General features: G+C 45.2%; 1 protein-coding gene across 1 annotated transcript in view; it reads left to right on the plus strand.

The window, feature by feature from the left end:
* The first annotated feature begins 909 nt into the window (after nt 1–909).
* The window catches only part of UBAC1 (UBA domain containing 1), a 114,082-nt gene continuing 98,120 nt past the window's right edge, over nt 910–16,871 (plus strand). The window contains exon 1 of the mRNA XM_069241638.1: nt 910–1,176. Coding sequence (XP_069097739.1) covers nt 1,039–1,176 — 138 coding nt within the window. The 5' untranslated portion in view covers nt 910–1,038. The remainder of the gene's footprint in view (nt 1,177–16,871) is intronic.

Here is a 16,871-nt window from a genome sequence, read left to right on the forward strand (position 1 = left end):
GTCCTTATTCGCAGTCGTCATGGCCAGAAATGTACAAATTTGTATTTCCTTAATTTCTTGAAAACTACTGAACGGATTTACACAAAATAAGCAAAAGCATAATCTGCATAACGAAAGCTAGCTTTCTGCCAAATTTGGTGTAATTCCGTCCAGTGGTTCGGGCTGTAGTCCTGTTCAAAGCTCTTATGGGAATTAACATGGGAAATACAAGTTTTTTGACCCCGACTCCCCTTTTTCTCCCCCCCCCCCCCCCCCCACCTTGGCGGATCACACCGAAACTTTCCGTGTGCAACAAGAATCACAGCACACTTTTTTTTTTTAAATGTCATGAAGATTCGTCAAACAGCGCCAAAGACATAGGCAAGTCAAAAAACGCTTTTTGTATGGAAACATGGTCCTAAGTATAATTGCCTTGCGGCGAGCTCCAGTAAGTTTTTTTTTAAATATATATATATATATAAATGTATATATATGTAGTCCATGTTTCCATACAAAAAACGTTTTTTATATATACATACATACACTAAATATTGCCACTCATCCTATTGCTATGTCAAAGACTGGCCCTGCTTTTTTTTCTGGAAATCTGGTCACCCTACTCCCACTACATTTAAATGACTAGGTTGCCAATGTGTTCATTTAATAAGTGCTTCAGCAATAACATTGTGACAGTAGTTTCAGAAGGCGCAGTGTATGTAGCCTAGACTAATGTTTCCCATGTTCTCTGCCATAAATCCGACATTGACGTATTTCTTCCCTTTCTTTTACGGACTGATTCCATTGAAAGGTGGCCGAGAAGTCCTCTTTCTGTTACCATGCCTGTAGGAAGAGACGACAGCACCCGAGGCTGCGACTGGGCGATACAGAAAAACTACGCCTCCCAGCATGCCGCGCGGTGTGCTTCCGGCGGTTAGAGTGCGCAGGGCCGCCTGCAGCGGGGAGGGAAGCCAGCAGGCGTGTGCGGCGGCCGGGGAGAACAGCCCGGCTTGCATGGATCCCAGGCGGAGCTTCGTGAGCCCGGCCTGAGACGGGGCCACCATGTTCGTGCAGGAGGAGAAGATCTTCGCCGGGAAGGTGCTGCGGGTCACCGTGTGCACCATGGACGGCGCGGAGTGGCTGGAGGAGGTGACCGAGGACAGCAGCATCGAGCGGCTGAAGGAGCGCTGCCTCAAGCACGTAAGGACAACCGGCTATTCTTAGGCACAGCGCGCCGGCTGGCGGTCCCCTCCCTGGCTGTCACAGTCCTCACCGTGCCTAACATAGGCCCCTCCGTGGCTGACAGGTACAGCACCTGCCATCAGCCTCTCGGGGCAACGCCGGCCTGCCAAAACCTGACAGGTGTTATTGGATGCCACGGGCCCCTGCGAACCGCTGTTTGAGGCTAACCCCTCGCAGCCTGACAGGGACTCCCCCTGGCCCAGCCTGACATTGACTCCTGTCAGCCTCATCCTGACACGGCCCTTTCCTGGCTGGCACGGGCCTTTCCTGGCTGGCAGGTACAGCCCCTGGGCATGGCCCTGCTAGGCGACACGTCTTACAGAATCTGACAGGTGCCGTACTAAGCCATTGGCTTATAAGGCCCTTTTCTTGACATTAACCTCTTGCAGCCTGCTATTTACTTCTCCTTGCCTCAGCTTGGCATTCACCTATGCCAACCTGCTATTTCTTGCCTCAGCAAGGCATTCACCTATGCCAACCTGCTATTTACTTCTTGCCTCAGCAAGGCATTCACCTATGCCAACCTGCTATTTACTTTGCCTCAGCTTGCCATTCCCCTATGCCGGCCTGCTGTTTACTTCTCCTTGACTCTGCTTGCCATTCCCCTATGCCGGCCTGCTGTTTACTTCTCCTTGCCTCTGCTTGCCATTCCCCTATGCCGGCCTGCTGTTTACTTCTCCTTGCCTCTGCTTGCCATTCCCCTATGCCGGCCTGCTGTTTACTTCTCCTTGCCTCTGCTTGCCATTCCCCTATGCCGGCCTGCTGTTTACTTCTCCTTGCCTCTGCTTGCCATTCCCCTATGCCGGCCTGCTGTTTACTTCTCCTTGCCTCTGCTTGCCATTCCCCTATGCCGGCCTGCTGTTTACTTCTCCTTGCCTCTGCTTGCCATTCCCCTATGCCGGCCTGCTGTTTACTTCTCCTTGCCTCTGCTTGCCATTCCCCTATGCCGGCCTGCTGTTTACTTCTCCTTGCCTCAGCTTGCCATTCCCCTATGCCGGCCTGCTGTTTACTTCTCCTTGCCTCAGCTTGCCATTCACCTATGTCAGCCTTTTCCTAACGCATGCACATCTCCATCTCTGGCTGATATAGCCATTCCCTGGCTAACTATTAGAGCCCCTTGACTTAGCCCTGACGGCGTGACACAGACCTTACAGGTGTCATTCCCAGCCACTGGGCCCTGCCAGCCTTCAGCTTGACAGTGGCCGATCCATCCTAACTATTCCCTGCTTAAGGCTGCTATTCACCTCTATCAGCCTCATTTGGAATCCCCCACCTTCTGACATAGCACCGCCCCTGCCCCCCCCCCCGCCCCCCACCCCCTGTCCCCCCCCAAGCTCACAGGTACAACTCCCTACCATAGGACTTTCAAGATACAACAGGTACCATTCAGAGCTAGTGGCCCCTGCAGCCCCAGCCTGACACTGAACCCTCCCAGATAACTACTGAATGCTCCTTACTTCAGCCTGGCGTTTCCCTGTAATAGCCTCACCCTTCACACTGGTCTCCCTCCCAAGGTGAAGAGTACAGTAGTGCATCGGCTTACCATCTGGGCAAAGCCAATGGGCAGCTTTTACCGGCAATACGTTTATGTCCTCAGCCTGACGACCTCTTCTAGGCTCACACCGACCTTTCCTTCCCTCAGCCTGGGACTTATCCCTTTGTGCCACTGCAAGCAGAAGCTACTCCCAGCCAGACCAGTACACTTTCCTGAGACAGACCTACCGAAATAGTCACTGCAATCACTGGTAAAGGCTATCTTGATATATGTTGATAGATTTTAATGGATTTAAACAAATAAATTACAGTAAACAGTACAATTATGGCAAACAAGCGACTAAAACAGGTGAAGGACATTATGGTATAAAATAATATCAGCCTTGTGATCCTGTACTTCAGTAAAATATTCTCTTTTATAATCACATAGTTTGTAATTCATGTTAGAAAACTGGCGTAACAATGTCTAAGCAATGTCCAAACATTTATGAGTTTGATAATAAAATAATTTGTTTGTAAAACAATACGTGGCACCTCTTTGATCTTGTGTTTGCTTCTTTGAATGGACCACATAGGTATTTTATCCGTATGATGATTTTGGACAAAGCTTATGTGTTCATTGGACTAGCTCTTAGTTACAAGGCTGTAACCACTTGGAGACGTGTGGTGTTGTTCAAACTGTATCAATGGAATATAAAGTAGTTTAAATAATATATATTTCGTGTTTATTGCTGGATCCAAAACTGAATCTACATATTCTTGTCCTACCATTGATTGATTAAGACTAGTGTTAGTTCAGAGTATTTGTATTTCAACAATGGTAGATAATTTTCTTGGGTCTTTTGCCTCAAAATATTTTTAATTTGTTTGTGATTCAGCCTTCTCATACTGATGAGCAAGTACAGTTGCAGAAGATTATATTCTGATATAGGCTTTTCAAACCTGGTTGGATCTCGATCCAAATTATTTTATTTTAGTTTTAATTCAGCAAAGATTAAACTTTAAAAAATGACAGTTTTTGGGTCTGCTGCAGTCAAAGACGTAGATAACTGTTGCAGCAATATGAAGAGTAATTAATGATTTGAGATTGAGTTCATGTCTGATTTGGCAGTCCAGCGTTGAGGTACATAGATTTAATAGGGATCTAATATTTTGCATATAGATTTTATTCAGCTTTATTTGTCTTTTAGTGTTAAGTGCTGGTTAAGTTTATAGAAGTATGAGCATGGAATTCAAGGTGATATTTTAAGGTCCAGTTATTCTTTCCTCAGTGATGTTTGCAAATACTTTGACTGATTTGGTTATGATGTTTGATTTCTTTTTTCTAATAAGAATATGGTCAGCCCTATATAATTTATTATCTGTAGGAGTTCCCTGGTAATGATAGATAGATAAATATATATATTATTATTATTTTTAATTTTTTTTTTTTTACTAGGTCACTACGTTCCTCCCCAAATTTCCAGCCTAACTATTTGGTGGTTTTACCAAAGGAGATTATTTTTGTTTTATTTAGCTTTATTGTTAGACCGATCTCAGAATTGAATTCATTTACCCTTCACAGTTGATGTTTTAGACCAACTGGAGTTAATGAAAAGATGAGTAAATAATCAGCATAGGTTAAATGGGTGATAGGTTTTGATTGTTTACCCAGTGTGAGGAGGCTCATAGGCTTACCTCAACCAAATGGCATGCCTGATGAGGTAGGACAGTACACAAAGGAGTTCAGCGCACCAGTCTCTAAAGAGGTAGAGGTCGGGAGGATGCCACACCACCTGCTTGTTCAAATCTGAGACAGCGAAGCCTTTGGGTCGTCGGAGGGCCGGAGTGAAGAGAACAGGGTGCACGACTGAGGAGATTCAAGGAGAAGGCAGGGAGGAGAATGGAATGTGGAGCAGGGCCACTGTAGTCGCCTTAGTGAGACAAGGAGCTGAGCTTTGGAGGGCATACGAGGCAATCAGCCAGAAGCAGTCGGCTTTGATCCCGAAGGAAATAGGAAGAATGCGTTGGAAACCAAAGGGGAGCCGTACCGCTCTAGCACACCCGGCACGCAAAGAAGTAGACTGGATACCCCGAGTCCCAACACCACGACTCAGGAAACTGGTCGTGGCCAGAGGCAAGTCCTGGCGGCCATCTGTTCATTTTGGTGGGGCACGCATTGCTAGAGGAGAAATGGCAAGCGTTGCTAATATTAAAGGGCACAAGATTTTGTTTTGGCAACATGGCGTGGGTGCATGAAGGCATATGCCTCACAAACCGGCAGAAAAACACTAACTGTTGTGGTGGCGGCACCTAAGATAAGAAATGGTAACCCTAGTAAACAGGTCCTTTATTGGGTTTTCCTTTTGAGGGCCTCCCAAAGCAGACTGGTTATCCGGAGAGGGTAAAAATACCTCTGAGGGCAAAACTGACACAAGTCATCAAGAACAATGCTCAATAAGAATTTTGCAAATATCTTTCCTACAGCATCAAGAAGCTCTAGGAGGAGGGTCTTGGTCTCTGTGGTGTATGGCGGATATGGCATTCCCGTTTGCGGCGGTACACCCACACGTCGGCAGCACACCACGCGCCCTCCAGGATAGACCTTTTTCTTGTTCCGGCCCTCGAGCTACTTCGGGTCACGTGGGTGGAATTGCTCCCACATGGAGTCTCAGATCATGCGCCACTCTTGCTTCGACTGGATGATATCGATGCTGGTAGGCGCGCAATGTGGCGGCTCAATGCCTGGTTTCTTCAAGACAGCGATTATGTCCAGGCTATAGGAGACTGCCTGTCAGAATATTTCTCTATTAACCTCGGCTCGGTGTCGTCCCCGGGTACGCTTTGGGCTGCGGGTAAGACCACTCTTCGGGGGCATGCTAAACATCTTCTTCGCGTGCGAGAACAGGTGCGTAGTCAGACGGTGTCAGTGCTGGTGGCCCAGGTGGTGTGTCTGGAGGGCCAACTTGCTGAGGTAGGGAATGGAGCAATCACGAGGCAGCTCGCCCTGACTTGTCAAGATATTAGGCACGTTACCCTTGAGACAGCGAAGCACGTGTGGCTGACTTCTGTGGCTCGGGTTTATGGGTGGGAGGACAAAAATGACAAGCTTCTACACTGGTATGCAACTGGCCCAATGGCGGGGAGAATCGTTCTGGAAGTCGTTAACGAGTCAGGAGCGGTTTCATGATCACCTTGCGAGATTGCGCGGAGCTTTGCCGCCTACTATGTGAGATTGTACGAGGAGCGCTCCAGACCCCAGGCGGAGAGGGATGTTCCCTTGTTATATGAGGTATCCTTTCCGAAAATCTCGGTGGCGGACAGACAGGATCTGGACAAGCCTATAGGTGTTGAGTAAATTGGAGCCGCTATATCTGAGTTAACTGCTAGCAAGGCCCCAGGCCCTGATGGGTTCCCAGCTGAGGTTTACAGCAGGTTTCGGGATGTCCTCGCCCCTCACTTGCTAGCCATGTTTGAGGAGGTGGAGAAGACCGGGGGGGGGGAGGTTCAGGCAACTATTGTAGTAATTCCCATGATGAAACCTCCATCGCAGAACTGCTCGGAGTACTGTCCCATCTCACTCCTTAACACAGAGATCAAGATTTTTTCCACAGTACTGGCTGCCATACTGAGGAGAGTTTTGGCCTCACTGATACACTCGGATCAGTGGGTTTTATGGCGAATAGTAGTACTAGGCATTGTATCAGACGACTGCATGTGGCTCTGGCTAACCGGGCCCTCTTGACCCCTCCGCTGGCACTCCTTCTTGCGGATTTCGAGAATACCTTCAATACGGTAGATTGGTCCTATCTCCGGGGGGTGCTAGAGAGGGCCGGGTTTGGTCCGCGGTTTCGAGCGTTGGTGAAGCTTCTCTACTCTAACCCCACGGCCTGGGTGCAAGTGAATGGGGCAGTGTCGGATTCGTTTCCCATCCGGAGGGGAACTCCTCCAGGGTGCCCTCTCTCCCGCTTCTTTCTGCGCTGGCAATGGAGTTGCTGGCGAGGCTGATAAGGGAAGATCCTTTGGTTGACGGGTCGGCCTGGCCCACTGGGCAGGAAGACCGCATTACGTTATACGCAGGCGATGTACTGGTGTTCTTGGCGAATCCAGCTAGCAGCGGGCCTCGGGTGTTGCAGCTCTTAGGCCTGTTCGCAGAGGCATCAGGTCTGGTAGTTAACCCCGTTAAGTCTCTCCTGGTTTCACTGAGCCCAACAAGGGACAGTTATGATTGGCAGCATAATATTCCCCTCCGGCGTAAGTTGCCGGTACCTCGGAGTGCATGTAGCAATCTTATCTGAGCTGGCTTGATCCCTTAATGTGACACCCTTAACTCGGAGAGTCAGGGAGGACCTCCAACGCTGGCAGTCACTACCCCTCAACATTTTGGGTCGAATTGCGCTATATAAAATGATGGTGCTTCCTCTGCTCTTTTATATGCTTTAAAACTTTCTGCACCATATTCCTGGGAGGATGTGGTTTAATGAGATGGAGGCGGTGGTGCAGCGGTTCCTCTGGCATAGTTCGCGCCCCGGGCTAGCACTCCGTACTTGTCAGGGTGATGTCTACCAAGGGGGATTGGGGATGTCCAACCTCCACCTTTACTACTTGGCAATGCATTTATTGGTCATCCATGACAGGTTGGCAGGGGCCTGGTCGGATCCTGCGTATCAGTTAGAACTCTTAATGAAGGGCTTTTCTGGTCTGCTGGGGATGCTGTATGGGGCCCCCCTGCCGCGTAGTGTTCTGGAAGTGACTCGGGTGGTGTTGACAGGGTGGAGGGCCGCGAAGCGGACGACGGGGTGGTGGCGCCGTCTCACCCAGCAGACACTGTTGTGGCAGGGACTGTGGCTGGGGGAGGTCTCAGCGCTTCAGGGGTTCCACAAATGGGAACTCATAGGTATCTCCCAGCTGGGTGATGTTTGGGCTGGCTCCCACATGCGGTCCTTTCAGGAGCAATTTGAGCTTAATAAGTCCCAGTTTCACAAATATCTGCAACTCAGACACACATTGCAGGCACAAATTGGGCGGGGAACTCCCAGAGTTCAGCCCCGTAGAGGCCAAGATTATGATGGGCGCTCTGGGTAAAGAGGGGGTGTCACGCATCTACCGCTCATTAGTTACTAACACAACCCAAACGCTTGATAATCTCCGAGAGCGGTGGGTGGGCCCAATAGACGATGGAGACTGGAGGGAGGTGTTGATGGCGTCGCGTCCCTGACCATGACCTCCTGGCTCCGAGTAGTGCAGACATACTTTCTTCATACGGCATACCTCACACCTGACAAGTTGTATAGGGTGGGCCTTAGTCTCCAGGCGGAATGTCCTCAATGTGCAAGCCCCAGTGAAGACTTCTTTTACATGGTGTTGTCCTCGTATAACCAATTGCGGGCGGTGGTCAGAGAAATATCAGGAATTATACAGGTGGAAGTTGAGGTTGCTCCATTACTTATTCTCCTGGGGGTGCTTGAAGGGGTGGGTTCCAGCAGAGCGCACCGGACATTTGTGGGAGCGGCCTGCTTGGTGGCCAAGAGAGACATTGCAGCAAACTGGAAGGCCGGGACCGCCCCTGCGATTGCTAAGTGGCATCGGGGTGGGGGGAACAGACTGGTGCGCTCAGCAGGAGAAATTGGTATACGAAGCACGAGGATGCCCAGCCAAGTATACAAAGATGTGGGGGAGCTGGGAAGGGGTAAGGAGCCTAGTTTTATCACAGGGGGGGATGTGGCAGCTCTGTGAGTGTTGCGATGGTTCCCGTATGTACATCAGTTTGTCCTGCGTTGGATTTGCATGTTGCATTCTCCTAACTGTGCCGATTGTACTAGTGACCTGTTGGGTTTTCATGCCGTTCTATATAAAACAAATAAAAATGTTTTATAAAAAAAAAAAAAAAGAAGCTCTGGGAGGGGATAACTTTTGGAATAATGTTTTGTGCCCTTCTTTTATGGATTGGGTGTATAATTGAACTTTACCAATACGGTGAAATTTAGTGACTTTGTATTCCTTTTGAAAAAGAGATAAATACATTATTACATAAAATGAGTTTGTATTTAAACACTGCAATGGGTGTACGCTTGGGCCGGCAGTTCGAGAAAAGTGGCTTTTTTAAATCAAACTGACAATGTTATCATTTTTTTTTTCTTCTCATTTTTTGCTATAGGTTCCCATAGAGGCCATAGTAATCGTATTGCTTGAGATGTTGAGAATAATTTTTTTTTATTTTTTTATATTCACTTCCCATATCTCATCTGCGAGATGTTTTATTTGCATGAATGCCGAATCCTATCCGATACCAGCGCTTGGCAGTAAGCAATTGTCGCAGAATTTGATTTGCCACTCCACACCTGCTAATTTAAGCAAGTAGACCAAGAGTCCTTAGGAAGTATATTGGAGTATTATTATTTTTTTTTTCAACTTGTCAATTTCCGCAGTAATGTACTCAGTGACTAGTTCTGACCTTCTTCCCTTTGCTTTAATATATTCTGATATTTTGTTTTTGGAAAATTTGTGGACTAGGATGCCCCATACAGCCAGATCTCCTGACCTAGCCCAGGTTTTTGATGTAAGAGCTTCTGTTGCCCAGACAGTCAGTATAGAATCCCCTTTAGTGTTATTACCTTAAATAAATCTCAAAATGAGTCCACTGTAGTTGATATCCTTTAATTCTGGAAAATATCTTACACGTTTTAAAATATGTTGTTTATTTTAGTATGTCATGATTTCCTTCTGATTTATACATTGGGTATAGATCTACCAGGGTGATATCTAGATTGTATCTTAGCAGTATATATGTTCGTTACTTCCTGGTTTTAAGGGCAATGCTTTGGTTGTTGTGTGATTCACAGACGGCGCAGATATTTTAGTTGTTGTTGCAGATAGGATTATCTTATTGTCCCTAGTGATTTCTGTATAATTGTGTCATCATCCACACTTCGTATTGGTTGTGATATTGTCATTTAATTTGGTGAAAATGGGCAACTTGGTGTTGGGGAGGAGATGAGCTTCACTAAATACAAATCCATTGACTATATTTTTGACAAAGATCTGTTGAATAGATGGGTGAGGAATTAGCAAGCTGGGTGATGGTTTCTTCCTGGCTGCATTTGTTGGAACTTTATGTTCAGTGGTGACCACTCGACTGTAAGTTGGAATCCCATTGTTTCTTCAAAGGTGAAGAAGGATTTAAGGACTGGAATTTTTTCCCGGCCCATCGTGAGGCAACTCATAGTAGACAATATTAGTTGAGTTTTTATATTTTTAGTAAGAACTAATTGCACTTGCTCAATTGAATCTAGTTAAAAATCTATAACATTTGACCTGTTAATTCACTTGTTGATAAGTTGGGTTTTGCAATAGTTATGTTTTTGTTTAACTTCGTTAGCTTCTTTTAGCCAATGTTTGCTTATGTATGTTTGAAATCCCTCAAACCTTGCTTTCTGAGTTGGTTATTACACTGTGCTTTGGTCAATAAGAATTGTATTTTCTTCTTCCCCTTTTTTTTGTTATTGTTGAATTTTGTATACCCTTTAGTTGCTGCGTATTGTTATGTAAGTGCTTTGACCGGCTCATAGACCCAGTCGTTGGTAGATTAATAGTTTCTGTGGAAATATAATTGGTGTTTCAAAACCAGTAAGAATGGTGTTAAAATCTTTGGGTCAGTATATACTGTACTGATTTTTCCGGGAAGTAATTGTGACCGGTCCATATTATCATTGATCTGAGGTACATGAATAGCACTTGATTCAAAAGTATTCAAAATCTGTACAATTTTAGTTGATTTGGTATTTTCTGGTAGGATTTTTAATTTGATGTTTACTTTTCAGTAAAGACACCTCAGTTAATAGTAACAATAGGTCTGCTAATGTGTTGATGGTTTTATTTAGAGCGAAGCTTATGAATCTCATTACATTTAACACTGTGTACGCTAGCTTAGCAATTTCTATGTCTTTTTTTCGTGTTGTGGTTCATGTACGGGGGTATAGCTTATTTTGTCTTATTTTGTCTTTTAGAAGAATGAGTTTTGTATTGGTGCGGTGGTCGAACACTTATCCAGTTCTCTTAACAGATCTGAATTAGCAAAGGAACTCGCCAAGTAGCTGGTATTTCTTTGGCCTTCATTTAGAGCCACAAAAGCTATTTCTCGTAGTTATAAACAGAGTTGCTGTCAGAATGGAAATTCAGTGACTTCAAAGTATTCTGAATAAAGTTTTTTTTTTTTTTTTTTTCTGTCTCTGGTTAGTCAGTTTGCACTCTGTCCAAGCAGGGAACCTCACTTTAGTCAGGGCAATGGAGATACACACTTCGATAACCCCTGCTCACTCCCTTGGTAGCTTGGCACAAGTAGTCAGGCTTATCTCAGAAGTAATTTGTAAAGTATTTGTACTAACACACACACACACACACATAGTAATACAGTGAACACACTACAAAATGGACACCACACCAGTTTAGAAGAATAGGTAATATTTATCTAAATCAAACAAGAACAAAATGACACACATCCAACATACACAACTCAGGATATGAATTTTCAAAATAATAAGAGTCTTACTCCAGAAAAAACAATGGAAACGTTGATTTTTACACAAAGTACCTGGTTTGTGTAAAAAAAAAAAGAAGCTGCACGGGCGAGCGTGCGTTGGAAAGGTCAGCGTGGAGATTCCTTACTCGCAAGTGAGGTGGTGCGCCATTTCTTACCCAGCCAGGAATGCAGTGCATCGTTTTTCTCCCTCGCAAGAGCGATGAGTCGTCGTTTTTTTTTTTTTTTTTTTTTTTTTTGGATAGGGCACCTTGGATCTGTGCAGGTTCACAATGACTTTGTCACCCAGGGGGTTAGAAAGCCGCACAGCATGGGGTTTGCGTCATCAGCAGCCGCAAGTGGGTGTTGTGTAATTTCTCCACCTGTGATGCGTCTATCTCCCAGCTGCGATGCAGGTGGAGTGCCGATTTTAGCTGCAAAGCAGGTGGTACATCGTTTATCAGCGCGTTTATGGTGCATCAAACATTTCTCCACATGGCTTTTTGTGCATGGATTTCAGCTCTTGTTCTGCCAACTTCACCCTTCAACGGCGCATGGACTGTATAGGGCACCACTTGGCAGGAGTCTCAGTAGAGTGTCCAGGTGCTGGTAGAGGAAGTCTTTGACACTGACTTCAAAACAGGAGGCAAACTCAGTTCAAGTCCTTGGAGATTCTTCTTCAACGAGGAATGCAAAACAAAGTCCACTCTTTGTCCCCTTTTACAGGCAGAAGCAGCAACATCAGTATAGCCCAAAAAATCACAGTCACAGTCAGAGGCAGCACTTCTCCTCAGTTCTCCAGCTCTTCTCCTTGGCAGAGGTTCCTCTTGGTTCCAGAAGTGATCTAAATGTCTGGAGTTTTGGGTCCACTACTTGTACCCCTTTTTGCCTTTGAAGTAGGCAAACTTTAGAGGAAAGTCTCTGTTCACAAGATCCTGCCTTGGCCAGGCCAGGCCCCAGACACCAGGGGGTTGGAGACTAAATTGTGTGAGGGTAGGCCCAGCCCATTCAGGTGTAAGTGACCACTCCTCCCTCCACTCCAGCTCAGATGGCTCTTTGGGATATGCAGGCTACACCCCAGCTCCCTTTATGTCACTGTCTATAGGAGATTCACAAACAGCCCAAGTCAGAGTCACAGAATGGTTAAAACAAGAAAATGCCTACTTTTCTAAAAGTGGCATTTTCTAACTAACAATATAAAAAACAACTTCACTAAAAGATGTTTTTCAATTGTCAGTTCAGAGACCCCAAACTCCATTTTTCTATCTTCTCTCAAAGTGAATCTGCACTTAAGGATATTTAAAGACAGCCCCCTTGTTATCCTATGAGAGAGATAGGCCTTGCACAGTGAAAACCGAATTTTGTATTTTACTGTTGGGACATGTAAGACACATCAGTACATGTCCCACCTTTTACATACACTGCACCCTGGGGCTGCCTAGGGACTACCTTAGGGGTGCCTTACATGTATAAAAAGGAAAGGTTTGGGCCTGGCAAGTGGGTACACTTGCCAAAGCAAATTGGTAGTTTAAATCTGCACATACAAGACACTGCAGTGGCAGGTCTGCAGCATGTTTACAGGGCTACTCATTTGGGTGGCACAACCATTCTGCAGGCCCACTAATAGCATTTGATTTACAGGCCCTGGGCACCTCTAGTGTACTTTACAAGGGACTTACTAGTAAATCAAATATGCCAATCATAGAAAAGCCAATTCCACATACCTTTTACACAGGAGCACGTGCACTATAGCACTAGTCAGCAGTGTTAAAGTACCAAAAACAGCAAAAACAAAGTCCAGCACACAACCAAAACATGGGAAGCAGAGGCAAAAAAGACAGGGGAGTCCATGCCAGGGATGGCAGGTCTATCAGTTACTATACCTGAGGTTTTCTTTTTGTCGCACTATGTAGGATATTTAAACTATTGAATCTAGTTGAGTCTCCCGCTGCTGGTTGCCAGGATTAGGTTAATCGGTTCCTCTTGAATGGACAGTCTTTGTTCTTGTGGATTGGATATCTTGCCATCTAGCTGTGGCTGCATCTGTGATTGTCTCTGATTGTGTTTTTATTCTATGAATTAAAAAACTGTAGTTAAACAGGTTCAACTGAGAGGATTAAAAATGTTTTTTCTTTCAATTGCACCTTGAAGCTGGCTATCGGATAATTCCCTTGATATATGCCCCTTCCAATCTGACATATCTTTCTGTGCCATGTGCAGACCATCCTGGCCAATGCAGATCCTCCCAGTTCGACACACTCTTTTCAGCCTGATACCATCCTTTACAGTTTGTTAGGTCTTATTCTGTAAGATTTCCCCTGCCTTACACAGTCCCCACTCTGCTTGACACAGCCCGATGCAAGCTAACCCTAGACTGATAAAGGTCCTTTCCAGCTTTACACGCCCCAGTCCTTTCCTTTGATTGCCACAGGTCCTCTCTGACTCAGGCTCACAGAGATTTTCCATCTGAAGCATGTAAGCAGACACCCTAACCAAATTCAGACCTCTTCATAGACGAGATCTACTCCTTCCTGTCATACGCTGACCCAAGATCTAGAGAGGCCTCTCCGGTTGCCTCCGATTCTTCTGTGGCTGATCACTTTATTTTCCTTGTATAAACTACTCCGTCTGACAGTTATTATTCATTGGCCCTACATCCTATAAAATTCAGCCTAACATCAACTCCTCCCAGTCTTACAGCTCTGCCTTGTAAAGGCCTTTCCCTGACTGACCCATAGAAATCTCTGACACAAGCCCCTCACAGTTTCGCTAATTATTAATTGATGCAGTTTTCCTAGCTTTACACATGCCTCTCTTACTCTGATGTATACCATTCCCTGTCATGAGCAGGCCAACCTTCGTCACTTAGGTCAAAGTAGAATCTGGCAGCACCAACTTGACATTGGCTGCCTTTCAGCCTGACATAGTCTTTTTCAGAGTTTAACAGACATTCCCCTGACATTGGCTCCTCTTTTACCGTGCCCCCTTCTATTCGACCCAGCTTATGTTACTACTTGTACCAGTCCCATCCTGAGGTCTGATACTAATGAGATACCGTTTGTGAGGTTTCAGGCTGATAAGGGACCATTCCAAGCACAAGCATGTTTGAATATATTCCTAACTTAACCTTAATCCGTTTGCCTTACAGGCTGCCCTTCACTAACAGAGAACCATTCCTGACAACTCTGGCACAGGTTCTAGCTGTACATAGCCCCTGTGCAGCTTGTCGCATTTTCTCTCTTGCCTTCTCCTGGCACATGACATCCCATCACAAAGCTTTCCCAGCATGACAAATAACTGCTCTGGCAAGACACTCTGAGACTGAGCTGTTAAAGCTGGCACTTTCCCAACACAATTCTCTCAGTCCCTCTAGACGGCTTAAACTAGGAGGGGTACTTCTCTGACACCTGTCCAACCTTGCTTCCAGATTGACATTACAAAGACTGACGTATGTCCCTTTCATATCCATTTGCCATGAGACTACTTTGCTTGAAACAACTGCTTCTAAAACTGACATACCATTCTGTTACTCACCCCTTCTTATCTGCTAAGTGTTGCCTGATAGATCAGGTACAGGCTACTCACTTACCCAGGCCTCTGCCTACCTAGAATTTGTACAGGTCTTTTCCTGTCCCAGGCTAATGAAGCTGATCTCAGTTTGACACCACCTTATCAGGTAGGTCCTCCCCTACCTTGCCTGACACAAGCCTCCCTTCTTTCTCCAGTTTCTCAGTGACTCCCACCATCCTGACATAGTGCCCTGGCAAAGTAACCTTTATTTACCAGCACAGTTGTTTGAGTATTGGCATTGGTGTTGTATAAAAGTATGGACGATGAGTGACTAAAGCCACTGTTGTCTGAATCCAGATCGGGGACCTTCAGTGTATAAACCTGCTTCCACCTAAAAGAATGCATAGTATAGGTGTTGGACTCTAATTGTGGTTATGAAAGTAGGGTTGTACACCAAAGGTACTGGAACATTTACATGGGAAACTTGGTACAAAACCCCTATAGGCATTGCATCGTAGGTCTACGAGTGGCGCTTTGCATCAGTGTGTCTATATTGGGTATTGGAAGTAGAAAACTGTAGGCATGCCATGTGTCTGTTCACCAGTGACATTCCTTGGGAATTTTGGAAGTACTGCAAGGGACACTGGGATCACATGGTAGTATTGGAAGTTGAATGCTGTGGCCTTTGATTTATTGATCTGTATGTGAAGAGAATTGTGTCGGATGAAATAATGAACAATTGTTATTGTTGGTGTATAAAAACAGTGACCATGTGCACCATGGTTGTACTGGAAAGGAAGCATTGTGTCTGAAAACCATTGTATATTAAAACAAAAAAAACTAAGGCTACTGTACATATTTACATTGGGTCGTTCATTTTTTTTTTTTTTTTTTTTGCTGGGATCCTACCTAGCAAAGATTCAGAGGTAATTGGGAAATCCTAATGGATTAAACTGTGATGATAATTAGGCAGGTATTTCACTGAAATACATCGACCCCTGCCATAGTTGCCTTCACTGGTCTATACATTAAAATGTAATGGAAGACTTAACTCCTGAGAAGACCTGAAGGGAACATGGGAATTTCACAATTCATATTCTTGGTGATGCTCAGACTTAATAGATCTTTTTAGTGGCAGTCTGTCATGGACCTAAACGGTTTTTCAAGCTTTCATCTCTGTTTCCCGTAAATTTGAATCCATAACAAGGTAATGAGAAGACCACGTCTCCTGAAATATATCCATTTAGGAAGTGGAAATCAAGGCTTGTGAACAACTTGTCCCGGGAACAACATGTCACGGTAACATGGAATACCTGCAGAAACCTCGACCTGTTGTGTGTGTGTGTGTGTGTGTGTGTGTGTGTGGTTTTTTTTTTTATTTTATTTTTTTAATTATTTTTTAATAACACTGTTTTATTAGGTTCCTAGAATGGCAAAAACAAAACAGAAAACTATAGTGCATCTTCATACATTTTCACGTCAGCGGATATTAATCACAGTAGCTGTAAGTCATATACACATTACAATCACTTATCCTCAAGCATTGAGAAATAATTCTACTAAATGCCCCTACTTTAGTATAGTTTTAGGGGCATCCCTTTAATTTATAAACCTTCTCCTCCACTCTAGCACATCAGTCTATACCATTTGTCCATTACTGTATTAAGCGGGTCATGTCAGAACGTCAGTGCCAGACTGTCCCATTTTGCAACCAGTACAATCATTGCCACCATACGTTCTTAGTAGTGTTCAGGCCATGCCATTCATCCATCAATCCTGTAAGTGCCATCCTTAGATCGGGGACTACCGTTCTACCCACAACCTCTGTAAGAATCCAATGTATCTGCTCCCTTAAGAACTGTATTACTGAGCATGTCCATACTGTGTGATAAAAGGTATCTTGCTCAGCTCTGCACTTGGGGCAACAGGGGTTGAGGCCCCTCTTCATCTTACTCTCTAGTTGGGCTATAATATATCTTATGTATGTATCAGTTGTATGAGTCTCGGGCTCATTGATGTTGCAAAGAGGGCCCCATCCTTGCCCCATCTGTCGCACAGCTTTGGTAAGGAGTCGGGACTATTGGCTACCTGTGTTGGGTAAAGTTGAGATATGTCCCCTTGTTCCATATTGATATGGACCTCTTGGGAGGTATGG

This window comes from Pleurodeles waltl, chromosome 6, assembly GCF_031143425.1.
Source record: "Pleurodeles waltl isolate 20211129_DDA chromosome 6, aPleWal1.hap1.20221129, whole genome shotgun sequence".
In the NCBI taxonomy this organism is placed as follows: Eukaryota; Metazoa; Chordata; class Amphibia; order Caudata; family Salamandridae; genus Pleurodeles; species Pleurodeles waltl.